This window comes from Amphiura filiformis, chromosome 16, assembly GCF_039555335.1.
Source record: "Amphiura filiformis chromosome 16, Afil_fr2py, whole genome shotgun sequence".
Taxonomy (NCBI): Eukaryota; Metazoa; Echinodermata; class Ophiuroidea; order Amphilepidida; family Amphiuridae; genus Amphiura; species Amphiura filiformis.
Window position 1 is genome coordinate 40,763,696 of NC_092643.1, and position 26,924 is coordinate 40,790,619.

Here is a 26,924-nt window from a genome sequence, read left to right on the forward strand (position 1 = left end):
TTACACCACATTTTTCAGGAAGACATGCTTCCTAAACGAGTTTGCTGTCTAATTTTTACTCCAGTATCGATTTCATTTTAGGCAGCACTGTCTGGGTGGATCAGTTCCAAGTCAAGAATAGCTACACGATGTAAAAATAAAATAAACACAAAAGATAAACTTGCAACACGCAGATGTTGCCAAGCAATCGATAGTCTTGTGTGATTTTTGGCACTCTAAACCAGCTTTCCTCACCCGTACTTGAAGCGCATTATTTTAACATCGTTGATCATCAATTACCGATGGATTGAATTCCATCGTGACATTAATGTTGCTAGTTCATTGACTCATTTCCCTCGCCAACAGGGACACTGGAACATAAAATCAATCACCTAGCCGAGGTGAGCGAGGGATCGTTGTAAAGATCTTGACCAGGTAATAGGTTCATGTAAATATAATACTTATAGGAAAATACTTGCACAAGCTAGAACAGCTAGAACATAATTATAGATCTACTGCATTATTCAAACTTTTTATGCAAACCATACGCCATATACTGAAAAGATTGATCATTCTTTTCAATTCATTGTTTGTTTCCCTACATACTGTAATAAGATCTTACAATTTGCCTCAAAAAAAGGTAAAAACTGGGCATGATCACCTTAAACTAATGTTGAACACTAGGCAGATAAAATATCTGAAGCTTCCTTCCACCTTGACATCGATCAAATTTCCCGAGCACATTTTTAGAATTTAAAACCCTAATTTTAGTCCCACAGAACTTGGCAAGTACAAGAGCCTTACAAGAATAATTGACCGGCACTTTTTTCCTGTTTCTCCCGAACCTGCATTGCAAATTTAATTTATACATGTATACATACTATACATTCATGTATTGTGACCATAGCATGTATCGTAGTACTAGATTGATGTAAACTAAACTGAGGAACAGGGTGTTAGCTGAGAAATATTGAAATGTACGTACTGCATGCACATGTATGAGCTCAGTCTATGCTTGCAATGTCTTGTATAAATTTTGGATGACAATATTTAGTTCTGTTACAAAATATTCTCTAGTTCTATTTTTGAATCATCGTCTAAAGGTAATGAAATTTGGCATGATCTGATCTGCTCCAGTCAAAAAAAAATTTTTTTTTAATTAAAAAATAGAGAAATGTATTACAAAACAGGCTAGATGGGAAAGGTGCAAAAAACAACATTATGAAAATAGATTATGATATCCAATTACTTAAATGTGTTACCGAACTATAATGCAAGCCTTTGGGAATTTAAACATTAGCAAGTTTAGTATTTGAGTTGAGGGAGCGATATATCGTGATCTTCAAAATGTCCTACTTTGGCCATAGTGGCTCAATATGTGACAGGTGTTTAAAATACATGGTCAATGTGAATGCAATCACAGTTTGATACTGCTGTTGACAGGAGTGGCAGGCCTGAATAAGACATGCATGCATGGGTATAGTCAGGCATGCGAATACATTTCAATGAAAAACAAACAGGAATTCTGTAAAAAAAAGAAAATGTGCGTAAAATATGTATGCTCAAAAACAAGGCTATTAAAGAAATTAAAAAAAACCAGAAATTTTCCTGTTAAAAAAGGTAAATTTTCATGCCTGTATATTTTGCTCATCTGTACATTATATACCAGACCGTTTCCTAGTGTGTACATTGTAGATAAGATATGTGCCATTACAAATTGCTTGTCACATCACATACTTGTTTTTCATAACTGTTCATTCATTACTGCATTAAGAGAGATCTTGCAGTTAATTTAGAAACAGGTGAAAATGCAAAAAATGCTCACACTGTATATATCATAACCTTATTTTAACTCACAAATCAAAGAACATGTTAAAATATTAACTAAGTTTTTAGTGACTTAAGGGGTACTACACCCATTGATTTTTTTGCATTTTTTTGCATTTTGTGAAGAAATTACAAAAAAAAAATTGGACAAAGTGGTATGCAAAATGAAGGGGCAAATCTTCTCGTTTTATTGGTGGCATCGGTATCAACGTAGCTTACATGCTTTTAAAAGTAGAAGCCAAAAGGTGGTACATCACTGATGATTTAAATTCACTTCATTTTGGAAAGCTTACTATCAACGGATTTCGTTAAAATTTTGGATATGTGTTGCTAACACGTTAGGGAAATAAAGTTGATATGTAAAATGGGAATAAGTGGTTCCTGATTTCTTTTATGACTTCATGAACTTGGTGCTCCACAACTATCAAAAAAGGAACTGGTTAAAATGCTTCTATTTTCAATGTTGAGCTATATTTTGTATTTTTAACTTGCGACATTATTTCACTGAAACTTAATTAAGCCACAGGTAACAGGTTACCACAACCATACTACAGCAATGTTGAAAAAAATTGTATTTCTTGTCACCTATACCACCATATTGGGTAGTTTTCCGTAAGCTTAACGTTTGTGATTTTGGTAACTATTTTATATTTATTTGTGAAATCCGTCTCAACTAGGCATTCTAAATTGTACTCACCATTTACATCCCAAGGTATATTAGTATATCCACCTTGCACTTCTCGATATATATCCAGTTAAAGACAGAATATCAAAATTATTCCTCATTATGATATCACAAACTCTCACATGTGTATTCAAAATTGATGCTTAAATTTGACCTGAACCAATTGACCTATAACCTGACATACGGTGACCTAATAGCCTTTTCTTCTCCTAACAACACATTATAATATTATTGACTAATGACTATACATCCATTGTGTAAGTGTTTATATATTTTGCATGCACCACTAGATTTTCTATAGAGAGTATAACAAAGGATTTAATGTATTCTATTCATGTACCCAACTTGAACATGCTGAATAGAATTTATCATGGTTTGTTATGAAACACGCATCTGAGTAACTAGGATACAGTAAACAAAATATATATAGGGCTAAAATGACTTACTACAATTGTTTAAAAGCACTTTTTTTCTTCTTTTTTCATATTTTTTTTTATTTCACATGATCCGTGCATATATCGCCTAGCTATAAATGAAAAAATATTTATTTAGACCAATCAAACCAGTATATGGGTGTAGTACGCCCTTAAACAAGCTGTATACCAAGATGTATTTACCGTAATTGATACAAGTTTATGCCAGGAGAGCATTAATTTACACTCCTACAAATTGTGGGAAAGAGCAGACCACCTAATCCCTATTTTTTGGAGGGTACATTTTAAAAGTGCTAAAGATCATGAAATGGGAACTTCAGTTGGTCACATACATTCTGATTTAAAGTACTTTGACATAATAATTATAATACATACATGGCTAAAATTCCTACATGTATCAGTGGCGTAACTAGATTTTCCATAGGAGAGTGGGGGACCCTGACATTTCAGAGGGGACAAAGCAGGGAGGGTTATAGTTTCTTGACTTGATACCCCTCTGGTTGCACCACTGAACATTATATTTCATTCACAGTCATTTTACCTCTATTAATGCATAAAAACTGGAGAAAATCTTCAGTCTTGGGCAATTCCCTAAGCAGTGTAATATCATCGCTAGCTGCATCGCTGTTGCGACTGCCGCTATCTATTGTAATTGGGTCTCGTCTGTTTTGCTGCTTGTACTTTGAATAAGGAGATGACACATTGGCATCAGCCCTGGGGTTAAAAGCTTCTGGTATGCCTCCTAGGTGCATGTGGCTTGTTTGATGGCTACAGGGTGATACCCCATAAGCTGCACACGTACAGTCTATTGAGCTATTGCCTTGCTTCAGTACTGTAAATGCAGCACTAGTTATGCGCTGTTGTGGTGGTGGTAAATTTGGCAGTCCTTTACTACTTTGAGTCTCTAGCCATTGTGGGGTAGTTGCAGACTGATGGGCGAGTTGAGTATTACTGATGTGCTTACGGTATGAATGATCGTTAGGTGATGTGCCATGTGTGGTATATTCTACTGCCTTGCTACCTGGTCTTGGTGGAATTTTGAAAATGGCATCATCAGCGAGTGGCAGTGAATTTGGCAGCATTTCAGTCTGTACATGTAGGTCTGAACAGTGGGGTGAGGAAGACTGATGTGTATGCTGTTCAAGCTCGTGGGAAGGACTTGCTTGAGGATGACTTTGTGGCGGCTTATTGTCCATGAAGGTATCCTCACATATGATTGAACTTTCAGGGCTTGAAACTGTAAGGGGTCTTTCTACAATGCACATAAATAAAAGGGCAAAATTAGAAGAACATGTGATTAAAAACAGTATTGGCATGTAGAGTCATAAGCAATAGATACTTTCACATTTTGAAGGCAGTTTAAATTTGGGCGGAATAACTCTGGAATGCCTATCACTAACACTACATGTAAACCTACCAACATTCGCTGTCGTAGTGAATACAATCACATCCTAGTAACTGGTTCAGTGTTGTGATCATTTTGATCGTGGTTCAGAACACAGATAGCGTGAACCAATTACCTGGTAACGATCGATTTTGATGTCACACTACAACAGCGAATTGTTTTACCATTTGCCCTTCAAGTTTAATAATGCATATAAATCACCTAACTTTTAAAAGCCATTCCTCCTCCAAAAGCCACAGAAGTACACCCACACTGGTATTGGAATAGAATGAATGACAAACATATGTGGTGTGATCAAGCAAAATCAGTCTGAAGTCGGACATATTCAATTTTCAGTTTCTTATAGGATATGACCAGTTAAAGAATTTCCAAACAAAAGGAAACAAAAGGTAATACTACGTTTGTTTGGCTATATATGAAAATCAATAATTATTTCAGACTTCCGACTGATTTTGCTTGATCACATCACATATCTAGATATAGAATTTTTTTTTAACAAACCCAGTAGAATTATTGAATGGATTGTAAGAATTAAAACCAACTGACATAGTACTGGCAGCACTGGTTCAAGCTATAGAAGCGGTTCACAAGAAACCGACTAATCAAGATGGATGAAATGTCAGTTGATGAATTTAACCATTCTTTCACTTCCACTGGTTATGTGAACAAACACAATCTTATTATGTTTGAAAATTACAAACCTGGTGAATCTCTACAGGATTATGACAATTTTAAGGTGGTACTACACCTATTGCATTTTTGGGGTTTTTTTTTGCATTTTTGTAAAAATAAGAAAAAAAAATGGACAAAGTTGTATGCAAAATGACCTCTTTTTGGCTTCTACCTTTAAAAGTATGTAAGCTACATTGATACCAATGCCACCAATAGAACGAGAAGATTTGCCCCTTCATTTTGCATACCACTTTGTCCCATTTTGTTTTCTCATTTCTTCACAAAATGCAAAAACACGCATAAAAAATACAATGGGTGTAGTACCCCCTTAAGCTATTTACGTGAGGAATTCGGATGCAAAATGCAACGTATATCAACTGGGGAAAAGATCTTTATCTTGCTTGAAAATGATGGTATCAAATCCATTACACTGTACTGGACAATAATTACCATTACAGCAATATACTAATTTTATAACAGAATAAACAAACTTTTGCTCTTCAGTGTAGTTTGGTGTTACAGACAGCTGAAGACCACATTCCCAAAGTAATTAAAAAGATCTTTTCTTGCTTGAAAAAAAATACAAAATATAAATGCATACAAGTTTTTGCATCTGAATTCCTCACATTTTCACTCATTACACCCTTCATACATTAAACTGATTGCAGCTTGTCCCATCTATATGTACATTTGTATGGGCCAGCATATCGTGCAATGTTTTGCGTGCATTTTCCTGCTGTGACAAAATGCTACATATCCCAGTCTTCACTGCAATTCCCCCCTAAAATAATGACCTTTGTTTGGGACAGTGTTCTTCTTCTTGATGTTTTACACTGTGCAGAGGTGTGAGAGGTCAGATTAAAATCTGAATTCAGACTTTTTGATCTTGATTTTCCAAATTTCAGACTTTTTCGGACATTTTTATCTGTGGTCACTCACAACCTTGACTGCGTCACATATTTGCTGCAGCAGAAAAATGCACACAAAACGTCAAACTATACTGGCCCACATAATCAGAGTTATACATGTATACACCTTACCTCTAAGGCAAAGGAATGTTAGGAAGTCTTCAGTCTTAGGGCAGTAGTTAAGTAGTATTCCACTGCTACCACATGCAGCACGCAGAGGTGTACTCAAAGGTGTAGTACTGGGACTGGATGGCAGTGATTGCGCAAATTTACGTTGCGCTTTCAAACACGGTCTGCAACACAAAAGAGAGGGTAAATGTTAAAATGTCAAGATTAGTGGTTACTTCCCCCAACCATTAACCCTAACCCTAATCTCCCACTCCTAAAAACATAACTTTAACCCAAAATCCTAGCTCTGCATTATTCTTAAATTTGATAGCATTCTTATTATTATTGCCTGTGCTAACACAAATAGAACATCATATTTAAGTTTTATACCTCATGTGCGAGTAGTCCCTGGTTCAAATGCCTGGTGGAGCAAGGAAATTGTAAATCCATGTGACTGTCTTTGAATTCATGTGAAGATGGAGAGCAGTGAGAGCACAACAAAGATCTCAAAGTCAGTTCCAATCATGGTATATAGCACCTGGCTGTTCAATGTTTATTAGTGTTGTAACAAGTCACAAAAAATTCAGGTCAAGTCAAGTCATTTGGCCCAATTTTTAGCTCAAGTCCAAGTCCAACTTCAATGGAGTCAAGTCAAGTCACTGAATATCTCAAGTCATTTTGCTTCATTTTTCCTCAAGTAGTCACAGCTTGTTACAATACAACATGACTTGTTACAACACTGCTGTTCATATCATGTTCAATGCCTCAAGGGAGAACCATAAAACTTACGTGATTGGGTTAGGTACTTGAATTTATTGACGCTGATAATGTACTCGGACCATTTATCATTATTCAATATGGGAGATAAAGCAAATCGATATGTACATTGTACAGAGGGAATTAAAGCCCATTTTTTGATGCAAACCGGAGAATCTGGAGATAACCCGTGAGAGCACGCAAGGACAGGAAACCAAATGCACATTAAGTCATCTGGAAATGGCCGGGGCTCAAACCTGAGACCTCACTGGTGTAAAGCGAGCACTCAACCACAAGGCTAACCTGTCATCTGGAAATGGCCAGGGCTCAAACCTGAGACCTCACTGGTGTAAAGCGAGCACTCAACCACAAGGCTAACCTGTCATCTGGAAATGGCCGGGGCTCAAACCTGAGACCTCACTGGTGTAAAGCGAGCACTCAACCACCAGGCTAACCTGTCATCTGGAAATGGCGGGGCTCAAACCTGAGACCTCACTGGTGTAAAGCGAGGACTCAACCACAAGGCTAACCTGTCATCTGGAAATGGCCGGGGCTCAAACCTGGGACCTCAATGGTGTAAAGCGAGGATTCAACCATAAGGCTAACCTGTCATCTGGAAACGGCCAGAGCTCAAACCTGGGACCTCACTGGTGTAAAGCGAGTACTCAACCACAAGGCTAACCTGTCATCTGGAAACGGCCGGAGCTCAAACCTGGGACCTCACTGGTGTAAAGCGAGCACTCAACCACAAGGCTAACCTGTCATCTGAAATGGCCGGGCTCAAACCTGGGACCTCACTGGTGTAAAGCGAGCACTCAACCACAAGGCTAACCTGTCATCTGGAAACGGCCGGAGCTCAAACCTGGGACCTCACTGGTGTAAAGCGAGCACTCAACCACCAGGCTAACCTGTCATCTGGAAACGGCCGGAGCTCAAACCTGGGACCTCACTGGTGCAAAGCGAGCACTCAACCACAAGGCTAACCTGTCATCTGGAAACGGCCGGAGCTCAAACCTGGGGCCTCACTGGTGTAAAGCGAGGACTCAACCACCAGGCTAACCTGTCATCTGGAAACGGCCGGAGCTCAAACCTGGGACCTCACTGGTGCAAAGCGAGGACTCAACCACAAGGCTAACCTGTCATCTGGAAACGGCCGGAGCTCAAACCTGGGACCTCACTGGTGCAAAGCGAGGACTCAACCACAAGGCTAACCTGTCATCTGAAACGGCCGGAGCTCAAACCTGGGACCTCACTGGTGCAAAGCGAGGACTCAACCACAAGGCTAACCTGTCATCTGAAACGGCCGGAGCTCAAACCTGGGACCTCACTGGTGCAAAGCGAGGACTCAACCACAAGGCTAACCTGTCATCTGGAAACGGCCGGGGCTCAAACCTGGGACCTCACTGGTGCAAAGCGAGCACTCAACCACCAGGCTATCCTGTCATCTGGAAATGGCCGGGCTCAAACCTGGGACCTCACTGGTGCAAAGCGAGGACTCAACCACAAGGCTAACCTGTCATCTGGAAATGGCCGGGGCTCAAACCTGGGACCTCACTGGTGTAAAGCGAGCACTCAACCACCAGGCTAACCTGTCATCTGGAAACGGCCGGAGCTCAAACCTGGGACCTCACTGGTGTAAAGCGAGCACTCAACCACAAGGCTAACCTGCTCCTCTAACTTAACCTATGGCAACTTTTATACAGCCAGCATCCATCATAAATGATGCTCAAGGTATTCATAATACTGAATGATAAATCCCAAATCAAATCTAGATCAATTTCTATTTCGTAGGCTTTACTCCTTCATAATTATTATCCTTGTTTTTATAGCATCAAGATTTCCCAAGACACCTGGTTTCTTCATCAGAGAGATGAGCTGCATTCTCTTGTTATTTCATTTTGCAATTAAGCAATATTCGTACACAAAAGGCAAAGACATGATAAAATAAGTCCTGTATTTTGTTACACTAATCTGCTTTATCTCAAGGGAAAATATACAACCTACCCATTGCACATGAATCTCAGTCTCACTTCCGATTGCAACTAATCTGGGAAATCCCCTCCATGATCATTAATGTTCTTTGTGCTACATACTAATAATAAACTGTGTCTTTTGTGTGCCTTACATGTTTACCTCTACCATATGTAATCCTTCAATACATTCTTTGAAAATGGCAAGGCCTTTTTTATTTTTGATAGAAATGAATGTAAATTGTGAGAATAATTCAAAATTAGACTTCAAACTACTTGTCTATTTCACTTCCTTGGGAGCACTTTCCAGGAACTTCGGAAGTTCAACTTCCTCATCACCAATCAGCCCATTTTGTTAGCTCTGATGTTTCTTGGAAACAGCTTACCGGGAACGCTTTCGAGGAACTTCCTCGTCGTCAGCCGATGTTGTTAGCTCAGATGTTTTCTTGGAAACAACTACAGACCAACCTGATCAGATGACATCACACTAGGTTTCCAGAAACATCAGCGCTAACAACATCTGATGACGAGGAGGAAGTTCCAGGTAAGCGAAATATAGAAGTAATGTTGACGTCAAATTGTAAATTATTTTCATTTTATAACCACCATGTACAAATGATATTTCGCTTACCGGGAATGCTTTCAAGGAACTTCAGAAGTTCATCTTCTTCATATTCAACCTCATCAGCAGCCGATGTTGTAAAGTGATGTTTCTTGGACACAGCTAGAGACCAACCTGATCAGATGACATCACACAAGGTTTCCAAGAAACATCAGAGCTAGCAACATCGGCTGATGATGAGGAAGTTCCTTAAAAACGGTCCAGGTAAGCGAAATACAAAGACTTAGTAATGTTGACGTCTAATTTTAAATTATTCTCAATTTGAAACCACTACGTAAAGATGCAACTGTACATTGTGATTTAAGAAACCTTACCCTGGTACTCAATTTGACTCAAAAGTTGTTTCTTCTTATTCTATAGGAAAAATAAGAGTACCGTAATTTTGAAATGTTTGAAAATTTCCTGAAAATTTACTTTTGTGAATACTTTTGCACATAAACATCTCAGCAAAATTTCCTAAAATCAGGAAATTTCCTGAAGTCTGGCATCTCTGTCATATACAGACAATTCTTTTTTGATATTGTTTACCTTTCTCCTTGAATCAAACTGCTGAAACCTTTGGTGTAAAAAAAGTTTGGTTTTCACTGCCGGATGTCAAAACTGAAATCTATTTTGTCTGTCAAAATTGCTGTATACCCCCTTTAATGTTGCATTCAAACACATTATTCACTATAAATACGATACACAATGATATCTGGCTGACAAAAGCGCATTGGACAAGAAATACTTTGCATTGATTGGATGTTGCTCATGAGGGTCAACAGTGTTCCTCCGCATCCACATTTTTTGACAACACAATTTTACCAATGCTTGCATTCTGTGTCAAGAGATGCTGATATTGCCGTGGGCATCAATCCTGGGGATAGAGAGGTGCCCTCTCCCCCACCACTTTTTGGGGGAAATTAGTCATTTTTTGTTCTTTTTAGCCATTTTGTGATAAGGACAAATGCCCTCCCCCCACACACAAACACACACACACTTTTCAAGGTGGATTGACGACGCTGGACATTGCCAGTCAAATTATGTACTAAGCACTATACACCATTACAAATACCAGTACTTGAAACACAGGTTTTGTAAGTACTCACTTTTTTGTTTTAATTGCAGTATTCGAGGCTCCTTGAGCCCCTTTTGTCCCTGAGGTGTTGTTCTTCATTGCAGCATAATTGAGTGGTGGGGCCATACTTCCCATAATTTGCTTCTTCAGCAGTACTTCAGCCATGGACTCTCGCCGTCTCTGCACCATCGTCTTTCGCTGGTTGCTCCTATTCCGTAATGTCTCCATCGCCATTTTCTGTTTCCGCTCTTCTTGGCTTCGCAAGCCGCTGGATGGTCAAATCTCGCGATCTCGTCACCATGCTCGTGATTCTCTCCATGCCTTTCATCTTGCACTTCCGGTCTTTCATTCGCCTCCGTCTGATCTTTTTCACTATTTTCTCCTTGGTCATCCTTGATTTTTTGGTTAGTTTCTCTTTTAGTTTCTGTCTGGCCTTTTCCTTTTGTTTCTCTCTAGCTTTAGCCATTAGTCTTTCTCTACTTGACACTTTTCGTGTCCCTTTATTGCAATTATTTATTTTGTCATTTTTAACTTTCCGTCCGACTTTGTCCTTTGTTTCAACCTTGTCTTTGTCCTTTTTCCTTCTTTCTGTTTTAACTTTATTTTTTGTTTCTGTCCTATCTTTGTCCTTGTCTTTCCTTTCTGGCTTAACCTTTTCATTGGCTTTCCTTTCAGACTTCTCTTTGACTTTTTCTTTCTTGTCTGCTTTACTTTGACCATTTTCTGTCCTATCCAATTGATCTTTGTCTTTCTCTTTCTTTTCTGACTTGCTATTCTCTTTCTTTTCAAGCTTGTCGTTATCCTTCTTTTCTGACTTGTCTTTTTCTTTCTTTTCTGACCTGTCTTTATCTTTCTTTTCAGACTTGTCTTTCACTTTCTTTTCAGACTTGTCTTTCACTTTCTTTTCTGACTTGTCTTTTTCCTTCTTTTCTGACTTGTCTTTGTCATTCTTTTCCAATTTGGCTTTCTCTTTTTTATCCGCCTTGTCTTTTTCCTTCTTTTCTGACTTTTCTGACTTGTCTTTGTCTTTCTTTTCAGACTTGTCTTTCACTTTCTTTTCTGACTTGTCTTTTTCCTTCTTTTCTGACTTGTCTTTCACTTTCTTTTCTGACTTGTCTTTTTCCTTCTTTTCCGACTTATCTTTTTCCTTCTTTTCTAACTTGTCTTTTTCCTTCTTTTCTGACTTGTCTTTTCCTTCTTTTCTGACTTGTCTTTTTCCTTCTTTTCTGACTTGTCTTTTTCCTTCTTTTCCGACCTGTCCTTCTCTTTCTTTTCTGCTTTGTCCTTGTCCCTTTCTTTCCTTTCCCTGTGTTTCTTTTCTTTCCTTTCTTGTTTTTCTTTGTCTTTCCGATCTGACTTTTCTTTATCCTTTTCTTTCTTCTCTACTTTATCCTTCACCTTTTCTTTCCTTTTTGCTTTGTCTTTAATCTTTTCCTTAAGGTCTAACTTTTCTTTAACCTTCTCCTTAAGGTCCAATTTGTCTATACACTTCTCCACATGGTTATTGACACAAGAATTATTCTTCTCCTTCGCTTCTGCCAAAGCCTTGATACCATTTTGGATGACTCTCTCAATAGTCCTCGCAAGGTCGTCATCCGAGGTAGATGTTGGTAAAGACTTCTCGGCGGCTAGTGTTGGTATAGTGGGAGCTGCAACGCTTCCCATGGTAGGTGTGACAGGTGCTGATGAAGTACTGAACGGCTGCTTCCCAGGCATGGCCAGACCGTGCCCGACGGTCGGCGTAGCGGGAGCTGAGGTAACTGTTCTTGCGGTGGAATTGGAAGTACAGGATGCAGCATCGTAGTTGGTTCTGGATGGGTGACACACATGGTTGTTGCACAGCTTCACCTCGTGGCCATCGCCTTCCTCTTCATCGTCGGAGTCTTTTAAGCGACCGGGATGGAGTGAGGCGTACAGAGCCCTTCGGAGGTCTCTCTCTTCTTGCCATAGCATTCCTTCATTGTACTCCTGAAAAATATAACAAGAAAATGAAATGGGGTTTAGTATAAATCATAATCACTAGTTCACTACATGTACAATGTGCACATATTGTACACACATAAAGCATTTTTAAAAGCACTGCAACAAATCTTTCAATTTGAGACTCTATACGGAACTCAAGAATTATACATTTTAAAATCAAAACTCGAACGGCGGTGGTTCTGTCAGGTTTCTATTATTCTAAATAATGGAAACCAGACTGAACCAGTGGTCAACCGCTGGTTGAGTTTTGATTTCATCCCTTAAATCACATAGATCAGGGCTCAGATAGGAAGAGTACTGACTTTGAAAACATTTTAATCATGAATAGGTGAGAATAACTCTCACCTATCATTCCAATAACAAAGTAAGTGAGCACTGATTCCAGTGTGGTCTTTATGGGAGGGGGAGGTAGTGCACAAAAATACAGTTTTTGTAAGCGGAAAATGCTTCTGACACCCATGAAATTTATGAAAGAGCACTGTTTTAATCCTTCAATGAATCTTTGATAGCTCAGTTGGTAAGACTGTTGTCTGATGCCCAAGAGATCCCAGGTTCAAATCAATAGCCAATTCAAAGGAAATAATAATTGTTTATCAATTCTATGTGTATCTAGTAATTAATGCAAGTCATTTTTTGTTTTTATACTATATAGATGTGGAATGTTATGCAGGAAAATAATTTATTCCAGCTGTACAAAATATTCTATATTCTGACAAATTTGGTATAAAGAATGTGCATGACTATCCAGGTGAAAGTCCCCCCTGAAGAATGTTCATGACTATCCAGGTGAAAGCCCCCGATAATTTTATTACAAATTATGAATTATGGGGTTGGGTACCATTACACCCTAGTCGACTCCCTACACTAATAGAAAACAACTAGGTATGGTATTAAAATAATTATATTTTTCTAATAAAAATGCTAAAATGTATGAAAAGAAAAAAAGCCAACAAAAATTCATTACTTTAGATTATTTTTTTTAATCAATATCCATGTAGCATCCACTTCATTTACTAGTACTTGGTGACATCACAATGTCTGCACCCCCTATGACAATTGAACTCCTCAAAAACACCAACAAATTAATCCTCACAAACAACACCTGCCCGAAATAGCTTTTTTACGTGCAAATAATTTACCCGTCTATCAATCCAGTTTTCCTATTTTAACCGACTGCTGAATTGATTTGTCTGCAGGCTATAATACGCAGAGATTTGTTCTCAATGTCTCTCAAATTGTATTCTGCATAACTGCAAAATAATTTTGAATTTGTAAAATGAAATCACATTTCATACACAAAATATAGCGTAGGTGTATTACATGGAGTTTGCAAATAATGTTGCAGATCTAGGTTGTGAGAAAATACAAAGTACACCTATATACATTCATCTTGACTAAAATGATTTTGTCTCCAGGCTGTTCAACACACATCCGTCCATCCGTGCACTGTGGTGAACGACTCTCCAACCTGCACGTATAAATGTGGCAGCAAAATGCTAAATTTGTTCATAACTCTTGGCATGCAAATGAAATGCATGCTGCATACATGTAGCTATTTCCAATTGACAACAAAAAGTGATTTTACATTATTATTAGAATGATAGGCCTGTGCTCTTGTGTATTATAAACACAGGCCTTTTTAAAGAAGTATTTGTGCTAAATAGTTTAACCTACACGCATCCATATGGGAGAACAAATTCTCATAAGGCCAAGTAAAAAATAAAACATGTTTCACGTCCGGGTAAACGAAAAAAAGGAGGAGGAGGGGTCTTTTTATTTTCTATTTTTTATCGCAAAATTGGTGTAAATACCCATATTTGGAGCTGTTTTAGCGTATACAATAATGCCTGGAAAAAGAAGGAGGCCCTTTTTTATTTGTTGTTCTGAGAGTTACACCCCCTCCAATGAGCACAAAACCTTCCTAAAATGTTTCTTGTCTCTTAACAAGGCTATAGAAAGCATTCCAACTTCCTAGACATATTTTTTGAAAAGTTATAACTGAATTTCAAAAAATAAAAAACTATTTGAGGAAACCTAAAAAAAGGAAGCGGGAGGGGACGTGAAACATGTTTATTTTTTTATTTTGCCTAATACAAATCCAACACAAAACTGTCAAGTGTCCACATCTTGATCAGTAGTACACATGCATGCAATGCACAGAATGCAATGTTTGCATCATGCCTTGCAAAGGTATAATATTAACAGAATTACGGCCTGAAAATAAACATACGACAGTAACTGCAGATAATTTAGCGAGCACTTAATATTATCATCCAACACTGTCTGATACAAATTTCAATTTCAGCATCACCAGCACAAAATGTAAATGAAGGTCAGAGGTAAATATACACCCGCCTGGATGTATAAACCTCCACGATATGTGTATTCTAATTTTAGATAAAAATTTAGTACCGACTAAATCTTGCCATCAAATTTGTCTGTCATATCAACCCGCAACTACAAAGATTTAATTTGCTGACGAGCATTAAATACAGAGCTAGCATGCTTTATGAACTTGCAACTTTCAAAATAATCTCAATGCAATATGGCAATTGATTTTTAGTACAAACACATAGACTCTTGTTTCCATCTAAAGGACGCTTCGTTTTTTTCTTGCAATATTTACAATAAAAATGCCTTTCAATCATGCATCCTAATGTTTTCTTGTGTATTACACAGAGATGCCAGTCAGTTTCACTCAAAAAACCTGAAAAGCGCGTGAATGCAGGCCAAAAAGCCCCAAAACAGGCTGAAAATAAATAAAAACACAGGAATTTGAACTCACAAAAAACCTGAATTCAGGTTAAAACCTGAAAACTGGCATCTCTGATTACAACCATAACATGTGTGCTATATAAGCTTTTCTCACTACCAACAACAGACAGACACAACTTGCAAAATTACCCTATCAATCATACACATTGTAACAACAATAACATACTATTTAATTATAAAATCACGCAATAAAGGTTTGACACTAAATGCATCATAATGAAATAAACCAATTTAATACAAAAATAACACACGATATAAAAGACTGCAGCCAAGACACATCACTTATAACCAAATGTCAAGTACACGCTGCTTTCAAGAAGCTTAACATTTATCCACACACAAAAATAATTTCACTACCGCACATTGGCAAGTTTCTGCTTTCACACACAGTTGCGTACACACCATTTTTGTTCTCTCCATGCTCAGTCAGTGGCGAGTACACGCAGACCGCACCGCTCGTCCGTAAGGCTGTGCAAAGTCACAGATAGCAATAATACCAGACACAATGCTGACGCTGATACTGATACTAATGGTAAAGTGAGAACTATATAATGTGATTGTATTGTTACAGCAAGACTATCTCTCATCCTCATGCACGCTTTCATAGTATTCCACGCTCACAGTTATACACAAGATGTAATTATCTCATACATTTATGTAGATAGCCTTCTTCCGACGAATACTCAAATCTCAACTCGCACGTCACCTATGGAGGGAGGAAAACCAAGGGAGCTTTAATAAAAAAAAGTCTTTTTCATTAGAACTCATATTATTCGATTCATAGAACTGTATGTGTGGGAAGATAAAACAACCTTGGCTAGCGCTGTTTCAGAGTTAAGTGGGTAATAGTAAATCTTTATGTTTTGATTATGATTAAATAAAGTGTTGTAAGTGATTATTTCATGAAACTTTCATAAAAAATGATTAAGAAAATATGCTGTTTGTTTGTTTTTCACATACTAATCTAGTTCTTACTCTTGTGACATCATGTCTTTCCAATTCTACATTGAAATTTGATGACATAACCTTTTCATAGTTAAAATGTAACCACAACATTATTTTTTAGGAAAGGAGAGCAGATGTACTTTACTGACGGAAAATACAAAGCAAAGCAAAGCAAAGAAAGGACAAAAATCAAAGAGAGTGGGATGAATTCATTTAAATGAAATCAAGAACAAAAGCACATACCCTTATTTATCCCTTCCCTAGAATGTATAGATTTGTTTTGGCCTAAAATTTATTGGTATCATTGGAAAGAAGAGACCCCTACTATATACCCGTCAGAACTCTTGCCCCCAGTAAAAACCAAAAATTAAGAAAAATACCAATTTTTGCAGCAATTTTATGCAAAATTTGTTGATTTGCCCCCCCTCCCCCCGATAAAAAAATTCCTGTTGGCACCACTGACTATATCCCAAGTAAGCATATTCATCTATTTTTGAAAATCAGAGGCAAGGGTACAAATATCGTAGTAACCACCCCTACAATGTACCACCTCCCCTTTGGGCAAATGGCATTGCCAAAAAGCAGCAGCATGTATATCACATATCAAACATATTTTCCACTCCTTTAATACAAATTCTTAGAAGTTATCTATTAGAGTACGATAAAAATTGATTTCCACTATCAATTTTATTTACATTCTGCCTATCTCTATATTTCCCAACACGTTGACATTAAAATTCATCATTTCCAGAAAACCTCTCTTCGTAAATCCTTTTTCAACGCAGTAAAATACATTTTCCTCTGCAGTTCTTAAAACTAACCTAAAACTAGCATTCCTAATTTGAGAACGACAGATCTGCATTGGTCAAAATATGTCCTTATAAGGTATGATACATGTATTGAACTTCAGAAGAATTAAAACAATGGTTGATTCTTGCAAGGTGTTTTTTGGACCTTGCTATAATCTATGGATATAGTCACCATAAGATAGCTTCCTGTAAACAAGATGTACCTTTGTTTGATTTTCATCAAATTAATCTTTCTCGAATATCCTGGTTGCAAAGTATTACGATGTACAAGGTATTGCAATTGCTTTATCTTCCACACTACATTTTTTTTGTAGCATCAATACCAGGTCTCGGAATAAAAATTGTATTTACCAAGAAGATATAAGCCAAATTTTCAGCAAAAATAGCAATATTCCCATTTTTCCTTACATATTTCTTTATTGAGGAAGCAAAATTTCCCTCCAAAAAAAAAAAAAATGCTTCTAAATATCAAATTTAGATCCAAGTGTCAAAATTACATCCAAATGCTAAAATTACATCCAACCAGGGGCAGCGCGAGCTCAAAAATGTTAAGGGTCCAGTTGATTTTTTTCTGAACCCTTTAAGCCCTGCAAAACCCAAATTTAAGGGGTCCAGTGAGAATCTAAGGGGTTCACATGTGCAACCAGGAATACGTGGTAGCTTGTCACAGTTGATGTTATTGTTATTGCGTTGCCATTGTATTGATCGATTATTTTCATGATTTTTGAACGCTCTATTTGGAAGACTTCTTAGGTTTTCTTTGTCATAATTGGTTCTTTTTTGTATCTACAATGACAAAAATATTTTATGAGCAACTCGGCAATGTATCACATGATAAAAGCTTCTGTGCATCTTAAAACTTAAGGAATCCATGAAGTTTTGATCGGACCTGTTAGTCAGTTTCAACTTGTAATTTAAGGGGTCCAAAATAAAAAGGGGTCCAGGACGCACAAGAATGAGACCCCTGCATCCAAATGCCAAAATATCTTAGGATTCGGCATATTTTCAGGCATGATCAATACCATCTCTCAAATGTTCTAAACAAACTGCAATTAAAAGAATATACTCAAAATGGAAGAAAAGCGCATCAGTAACTTTGAATACATCACTAAGTAGGTACTTTCTCACTTTCATCATCTCAATAGAAATAGGATGGTGCTCCTTTGTGCATTGGGCTGTTCCACTTGAAATCTACACACCCCCTGTGGAAAACATTACCTTACTCTCCCATGCAGGAAGTGTGAATTTCAAATGGGTGACTCCATCATCTACACCTCCCTCCCCCTGTGTAGCAGATTAGGGTCATGTCTTCCATAGGGAGTATGGATTTCAACTGGAATAGCCCATTTTTATCCACACATGCACCACTCTACAAGCAAGTTTGCACGGTTTCATGATTACAAGCGATAACAAGAAGCGACTTTGCTTTATCCGGAAACAAAATGTCAAGCAGCTCAATATCGGTGGGAAAGGAACAAGAAATCTTGTATCATAAAATATCACTTGAGGGTTTAAGGATGTGGGTGAGGATTTTTTACAGGTTTCTTTATTCAAGGAAATTGTGTTACCATTAACAGCATCATACATTGTACCTGTGATGCATTTACATGTTGCATCTGTTAGTTTGAGATCCACATACTGGCGGGTGGGTGGGTAAATGTACAATGTAATGTACATGTGGTGGATATACATCGGAAATTACTATGATCCAATTCGTAATACAACTCAGTGGTGCCCTGAAATAGTGTGTGCGCCACCTGAGCCCGCCAGCACCAAGGGCCTGGAGTGCAATCGGTTAGTGACAAGGATCAAGGGTCTGTCACATCAGCAATGGACCAGAATGCTAAATCCATCAAACATCACAGAATATTATTTAAATCAAAACATACACCAGTAATTATTTAATGAGATTTGCTACTCTTCCTTGCAATCCAAACTTTACTGTCCCAAAAATATATAAAATGGGACAGCTACAATACTCTGTTATCTGTATACATGTAAATACTAGCCACTCCTTTAAATCAACCAAGAAAAAACAAACAAAAAACTTCTAACCACTCCTTTAAATCAACCAAGAAAAAACAAACAAAAAACTTAGCCATTACACAGTTTTGCACTCTACCGTGGTAACTTAATTTTATCGCCCACCAGTGGCATTGTACTCGTCAACCCGACTTTCACATCAATTGTATTTGACTGTCACATTATCACATGTATTCAAAACTATTTGCTTGTATCACTTATTCCACTAAAAAAGAATTTAGAGAAAAAAAATCCCTTTTTATTCTTACTCATGCGTGTCTGTGACAACAAATGAACAGCATAAACAAATAAACAATCTTGATGTGAAGTTTTGGAATATGAACAACTTGAAATTGCAAGGCATGTGGGTGTTTCCACTATTTTTAGCTGTCAATTTGGTTTCCTTCAGGGCCTTTACAGAAGCTAGCAGGTCCATATTGACTTAGCTGCAAGTCCACAAGATCAATTGAAATTTGCTTACAAATAAAAACTAAATTGGACTATATGTAATTTGTCATATTTTATAGCACTTAGTAATGAAGCTAACATTCCACCTTTCAGTTTTCTGAAAATGTTTCAGGTCTCCAAAACTGAGAGTTCTTATAATTACAACCTGCTACACAAATTTAAACTTATATAACAATTTTTTACAATGAAAACATAATGCTAATATCATTTAACGTCACACAAATGATGTTTTCACAAAAAAATTGCTATTCAATTTTTTCAAAGTAAATCAAACCCTGATTATACACATCATGCAAAGTTCTAGATTGTACACACATTTCCAGGGACTTTCATTACAAAATTCAAGGAACTCTGAGCAGGTTCTTTGGGTACCCTTCCTTGAAAGGACAACATCAAGGAGTTCTGAAAAATCCCTGTATTTCCTTGAATAGTCGCCTCCCCTCAAATAAACGCCCCCACCACTTTTTTCAACCAAGATGTTTCAAAAATGCCGATATTTCCATGCTATCTTGTGTAGTAAGCTTACCAAGTTGCTCACATGGTCTATAATAGCAGCAATAATTGTCATTTTAGCGTGACTTTTAAGCTTACGTAATGATATTAACGGGAATTTTTGTGCTAAAAATGACCTCTAATAACCCCCCCTTTTGGAAAATGCAACGCCCCAGGGGCTTTTATTCGAGGAAATACGGTATTCAAATTATATAAATTTTGAAGATTTGACACAAACAAGGTCAATGTTTTTCTAAATACTATGACAAATCTGAACGAGTCTTCTAATGACAACACAACAGGTAATGACTGGGCATACAAGTAAGTCAGCAATGAGCACAAGACCCTGGAAAACCATCATGGTTTAATCCCCATTAAATTATCTATATCTGTAGTGATCGCTTTGTGATTCACTCAATGCTCAACCCAGATATGATGGCACACACAAACACATCACATGCCCTACACATACAAGACTGATATATCCAAACATTGATCATAGCATAAGCTAAACATATAACTGACAGACATCGCACAGAAAAACGATTGCCTTTGCTTGTATTGTTTTAGAACTAAACACAATCATGGATGTTCTACTAGGAGTGCACTTTTAAATTTACAAGCCTTTTACAATATTTGACATTCTAAGATTGGATTCACCAATTGCATCAAAATTTGAGTTTGCATACTCATGGAGTGTATAAAGAAATTGTAAACTGATTAGGATTTGGAGGATTCTGAATTGGATTTGGAGGATTTATGATTTGAATTTGGAGGATTCTAATTTGGATTTGGAGGATTCTAATTTGGATTTGGAGGATTCTGATTTGGAGGATTCTGATTTGGATTTGGAAGATTCTAATTTGGCTTTGGAGGATTCTCATTTGGATTTGGAGGAGGATTTATGATTTGGATTTGGAGGATTCTAATTTGGATTTGAAGGATTTATGATTTGGATTTGGAGGATTCTGAATTGGATTTGGAGGATTTATGATTTGAATTTGGAGGATTTATGATTTGAATTTGGAGGATTCTAATTTGGATTTGAAGGATTCTAATTTGGATTTGGAGGATTCTAATTTGGATTTGGAGGATTTATGATTTGGATTTGAAGGATTCTAATTTGGATTTGAAGGATTTATGATTTGGATTTGGAGGATTCTGAATTGGATTTGGAGGATTTATGATTTGAATTTGGAGGATTCTAATTTGGATTTGAAGGATTCTAATTTGGATTTGGAGGATTCTAATTTGGATTTGGAAGATTCTAATTTGGATTTGGAAGATTCTAATTTGGATTTGGAGGATTCTGATTTGGATTTGGAAGATTCTAATTTGGCTTTGGAGGATTCTCATTTGGATTTGGAGGAGGATTTATGATTTGGATTTGGAGGATTCTAATTTGGATTTGGAGGATTCCAATTTGGATTTGGAAAATTCTAATTTGGAGGAGGATTTATGATTTAGATTTGGATGATTCTGAATTGGATTTGGAGGATTCTAATATGGATTTGGAGAATTCTAATTTGGATTTGGAGGAGGATTTGATTTGGATTTGGATGATTCTGAATTGGATTTGGAGGATTCTAATTTGGATTTGGAGGAGGATTTATGATTTGGATTTGGAGGATTCTAATTTGGATTTGGAGGAGGATTTATGATTTGGATTTGGAGGATTCTAATTTGGATTTGGAGGATTCTAATTTGGATTTGGAGAATTCTAATTTGGATTTGGAGGATTCTAATTTGGATTTGGAGGATTCTAATTTGGATTTGGAGGATTCTAATTTGGATTTGGAGGATTCTAATTTGAATTTGGAGGATTCTAATTTGGATTTGGAAGATTCTAATTTGGATTTGGAAGATTCTAATTTGGATTTGGAGGATTCTAATTTGGATTTGGAGAATTCTAATTTGGATTTGGAGGATTCTAATTTGGATTTGGAGGATTCTAATTTGGATTTGGAGGATTCTAATTTGGATTTGAAGGATTCTAATTTGGATTTGGAAGATTCTAATTTGGATTTGGAGGATTCTAATTTGGATTTGGAGAATTCTAATTTGGATTTGGAGGATTCTAATTTGAATTTGGAGGATTCTAATTTGGATTTGGAGGATTCTGATTTGGATTTGCAAGATTCTAATTTGGATTTGAAGGATTCTAATTTGGATTTGAAGGATTCTAATTTGGATTTGGAAGATTCTAATTTGGATTTGCGAGGATTCTGAATTAGATTTGGAGTATTCTGATTTGAATTTGGATAATTCTTCAAGCTAGATTTGGAGGATTCTGAATTGGATTTAGATGATTGTAATTTAGTTGATTTCTGATTTGGATTTGTTTGGATAATTTATGAGTTTGATTTGGAGGACTCCGAGGTAGATTTGGAGGTGTTTGATTTTGAATTTAAGGATTCTGATTTTGATTTGGAAGATTCTGATTTGTATGAAAGATTCAAATTTGGATTGGAAGATCCTGATTTGGAGGAATTCTGATTTGGAGGGTTCTGGTTTGGAGGATTCTAATTTGGATTTGGAGGATTCTAATTTGAATTTGGAGGATTCTAATTTGGATTTGGAGGATTCTAATTTGAATTTGGAGGATTCTAATTTGGATTTGGAAGATTCTAATTTGGATTTGGAAGATTCTAATTTGGATTTGGAGGATTCTAATTTGGATTTGGAGGATTCTAATTTGGATTTGGAGGATTCTAATTTGGATTTGGAGGATTCTAATTTGGATTTGGAGGATTCTAATTTGGATTTGAAGGATTCTAATTTGGATTTGGAAGATTCTAATTTGGATTTGGAGGATTCTAATTTGGATTTGGAGAATTCTAATTTGGATTTGGAGGATTCTAATTTGAATTTGGAGGATTCTAATTTGGATTTGGAGGATTCTGATTTGGATTTGCAAGATTCTAATTTGGATTTGAAGGATTCTAATTTGGATTTGAAGGATTCTAATTTGGATTTGGAAGATTCTAATTTGGATTTATGAGGATTCTGAATTAGATTTGGAGTATTCTGATTTGAATTTGGATAATTCTTCAAGCTAGATTTGGAGGATTCTGAATTGGATTTAGATGATTGTAATTTAGTTGATTTCTGATTTGGATTTGTTTGGATAATTTATGAGTTTGATTTGGAGGACTCCGAGGTAGATTTGGAGGTGTTTGATTTTGAATTTAAGGATTCTGATTTTGATTTGGAAGATTCTGATTTGTATGAAAGATTCAAATTTGGATTGGAAGATCCTGATTTGGAGGAATTCTGATTTGGAGGGTTCTGGTTTGTATTAAATAGACATTTGAATCCTACATATATGAAGGATTCAAATTTGTATATCAGTCGGGACCAAACAGTCAATGCAGTGTAGCCACTGGATCAAGCGTTCACGCTCTATTGAGAGTGATGGAACCATTCATGAACAATTCGGCAGAGAATACAATTTAATCACATGACTTCATATCAAAATATCTAAAATCTTACCATTGGGGAAAATATTCACTGTTGCATGAATTTTTAAAAGTAAAAACATTCAGAAAATGGTGCTTTTTATCATAAATTTCAACTAACAGCTTCAGAAAATCATCTTTGAGCTGCGAAATGGAGAAATCAAATCATTACCCCTTGTTGAAAGAGATTGATTTTAAAATAAATGAATAAACACCTCTATCCAAAAATCTGATTGAAGAAAATGTGAACAGTACTGTATTAGGCCCCTAACAGTCAATTTTGAGTTTCCCGTCACATAATTTCTGAAAACAAGTGATGTAACTTTTTCATTATTCATTATTTGTCTGCCTTTCATTATATGACCAACACGCATGTAAAATGTGTTGTTATTTGCTGCTCACTCACTTGAAGATGGATGTTTAGCCCAAATGAGATTCAAAAGTATATTACAAAGAGTCTGCAAGGTTGACAGCAAAATGTATGTTTTGATTTTGGTTTTTCCACAAAAAATAAAGGGATATTCATAATTTTTTTGCAAATATAACCAGTTTTCATTGGTATTTTTGGAAAATCACAATAATGAATTCAAGTGAGGGTCAGAAAATGAAGTGAGGGCGGGTGACGGGAAACTCAAAATCGACTTTCCTTGGCCTTACCCTCTATAGACCCTATGCAAGAAACCAACCGGAATGGTATAGCAATTGAAATGGCAGCCATGTTGGAGGACATCAGTTATCAAATGACAGACAGACAGGTCTCTAGATTGATTCCACAATCATTCAAACCACCGCAAGTTTTATTGTATTATCATGTGGAATTTCTCATGGAGGCCTACAGGAGGACAGAATTTTATGATGACAAGTCCGTCATGAGTGATGTTGTATTGCATACGGTACTAAGGGTGTGAGTGAGTCCCTGGAATTCGAGTCCCGCCCGAGAAGCCTATTACCCAGGCAGGAAATTCCATGCCCGGATACCCGAAATTAAAAAAAAAAAATTTAAAAAATTCGGTTTTGTAGTGTCCAAAACCAAAAAAACTTTAAAAAAATATATATATTTTTTTTTGTATTTGGTACCGGTTGCCCACCTTAAAAATGCGCTGGGTACCCGGGCACAAAATTACCCGAAAATCACACCCCTATATGGTACCCTCATCATCGTGATTGTGAAATCAAAATACTTGTAATACCCTGTCTTGATCTTCAGACTCTGTCTTTCCCTATGCAGGAAATTGATGACACAGCCAATAGGGAAGCTGAAACCCAATCCTGTTTATGTCAAGGATAGCACATGAGCAATTTGTTTAAACACTATTATAAACAGAAGTTGTAAACAGCTTCAATACTTTATTGTTTTGAAACAATTTATCTATCTTTTTCTTTATTCCCGGTGGGGAGACAAATGTTAAAATGCACAGAAGCTGTGAAAATCAACCAAAGCCAATGAAACATAATAAATACATATCACAACATGAACCTAAAATTTATACTAAACAAAATATGCCAGTACAACATGAACGTAAGAATAGCCTACTAAACAAAATATGCCAGTCATGTTATGAGTAACTTTACTCCCCCCTCCCTTGTTTTCTACACAATCTACATGTATTTAAGGGTATAGCGATCATGAAAAGACAAATAGTTCCCACGGCTTCTATGGGACTCGAACCAACAATCTGTTACAAGTTTCCATCCTGCAGTGATTTGGCAGTTCACTATTGTGTAGTGCTACTACAATGTACTAGGGCTCAACAAGAGTGAGAGCATCTTCAATTTGTTTCAGTACAACTCCACAACATTTACATCAAATTTTGGATGCTCAGCAAAATGTTGTCTCAGCGATGAACCTTCAAATTGAATTTGATCAACAAATGATTCACATTGCATACTTTGAATGCCATATGCCAAGTGTTATTTTCATGTGTACAGGTGACAAGCAGGTCTAGCTGGTGCAATTTCTTACACACTCACTATTATTAAACCAAATTCAATGCAAAATGTTTCAAACTTTCTACTCCTGTTCAATTTTATTGTGTGAAGATCTACTACGATATCACCCACATTCTTTACATGGTCATGAATTAAAGGGATTTTTAACCTTTGAATGGCTACATTCACTAAGGACCACAAGAGCCTCATCCCAATGGCATAGTCCAATAACCTCAATTACATAATCATAGTGCAAAATTTGACCTCAAGTTGCAGAGTATGAGTTTTTGTACCCAAATCTTCAAAGGTCATTCAATTAATGTACAAATGTATTGGAGTTTAAGAACCGTTCCCCTGATAGATGAGCATGTTGTGGATCCTAGTGATTTGTATACCCAGTCGACTATATGGTACTGTAAGCTATCACTGCGACAATGAACCCAACATTGCCACAGCCAGTCTGATATGATATAGTCAGATAGCTTACAACAATAACATCACATCTCTTTGTGTACCTATTGTAAATCTAACTAGGCACCAAAATAAATAACATGAGTTGAATGGGTTTAAATGACCTGTAAACATAAACTTTTGGTGACACTGACACAATCAATACAGGAATTTGCGCTCTAATTGTTTGGTGATGCTCTCCCATTTTTTATGTTCCATTCAGTCTATGTACAATTTGTACATCTTATCGTCTCTCAGTAAGTCTGCAGACTCACAGTATACTGGGTGGGATACATTTCCTAACTTTCATCAGGTACTTTTGAATGGTCAACAGACCATAATTTACACACACACACACCCCCACACAAAAACAAAAACATTTCTGAGCGTTTGGTCGGCAATAAGACCGGAGAAGAAAGCTCAACTTACTAGCTACGGTATCTACTCAATTATCAAGATTACGGTAATATTTCATGATTGATTTTTAAAATTTCACATATTTTCCATGTCGTTCCGATGATTTTCTACACAGAGTTCGTATTTCACCAAAAGTCGCCATCTTGTATTCATTTCCGCGTTACGTGTTGCGAATGTTTTTCTTGTTATTTTGCGATAATGAAAGACTGAAAATGTGCCAAATAGTATTTGGATTGCAGTTTAGAATGTGTACTTACAGATTTTACCGATTATATTTGAAAGATAACAAAGAAAACATTGATTTGCAGTACAATGTGTGGGCTCCAAAAATGCTGCATTTTCAGATGTAAATCTTCTCAGACCTGATCGACAGGGTTCCCGTTAAGGTTTTAAAAGTGTGCGTCCGTAGTGACGCAAGTTTGCTGGTAACGAGGTTGCAAAAACTTGCGTCCAGACAGATTTTTGTGCGTCCATCTGAAATTCACGATACACACGTACCCCTGGTCTACACCTCATCAAATGTTGATTGTTAAAAAAAATAAAAGTGCATTTTTGCCGTGATATTCCATCTCCATTCGCTATGATAATTTTTCTCATTTCTGTGTCAGTTTTGGTCTGAAACGTGGTCAAAAACAGGTGCAAAAACATGAGCCAAGTCTGTCAATCTTAAGCAAATTTTCGTTCGTACTTTCACTTCCGCATTTCTTTTTTTAAATTAACGTGTTGTTGATGCTACGAAGCTAAAACACACGC

At 36.8% G+C, this 26,924-nt stretch overlaps 1 protein-coding gene across 1 annotated transcript in view; it reads right to left on the bottom strand.

Annotated features, from left to right (window-relative positions):
- The window catches only part of LOC140172642 (uncharacterized), a 102,401-nt gene that overhangs the window by 43,001 nt on the left and 32,476 nt on the right, over positions 1 to 26,924 (bottom strand). Inside the window, 4 exon segments of the mRNA XM_072195775.1 lie at positions 6,043 to 6,203; positions 10,455 to 10,691; positions 10,777 to 11,530; positions 11,584 to 12,391. Coding sequence (XP_072051876.1) covers positions 6,043 to 6,203; positions 10,455 to 10,691; positions 10,777 to 11,530; positions 11,584 to 12,391 — 1,960 coding nt within the window.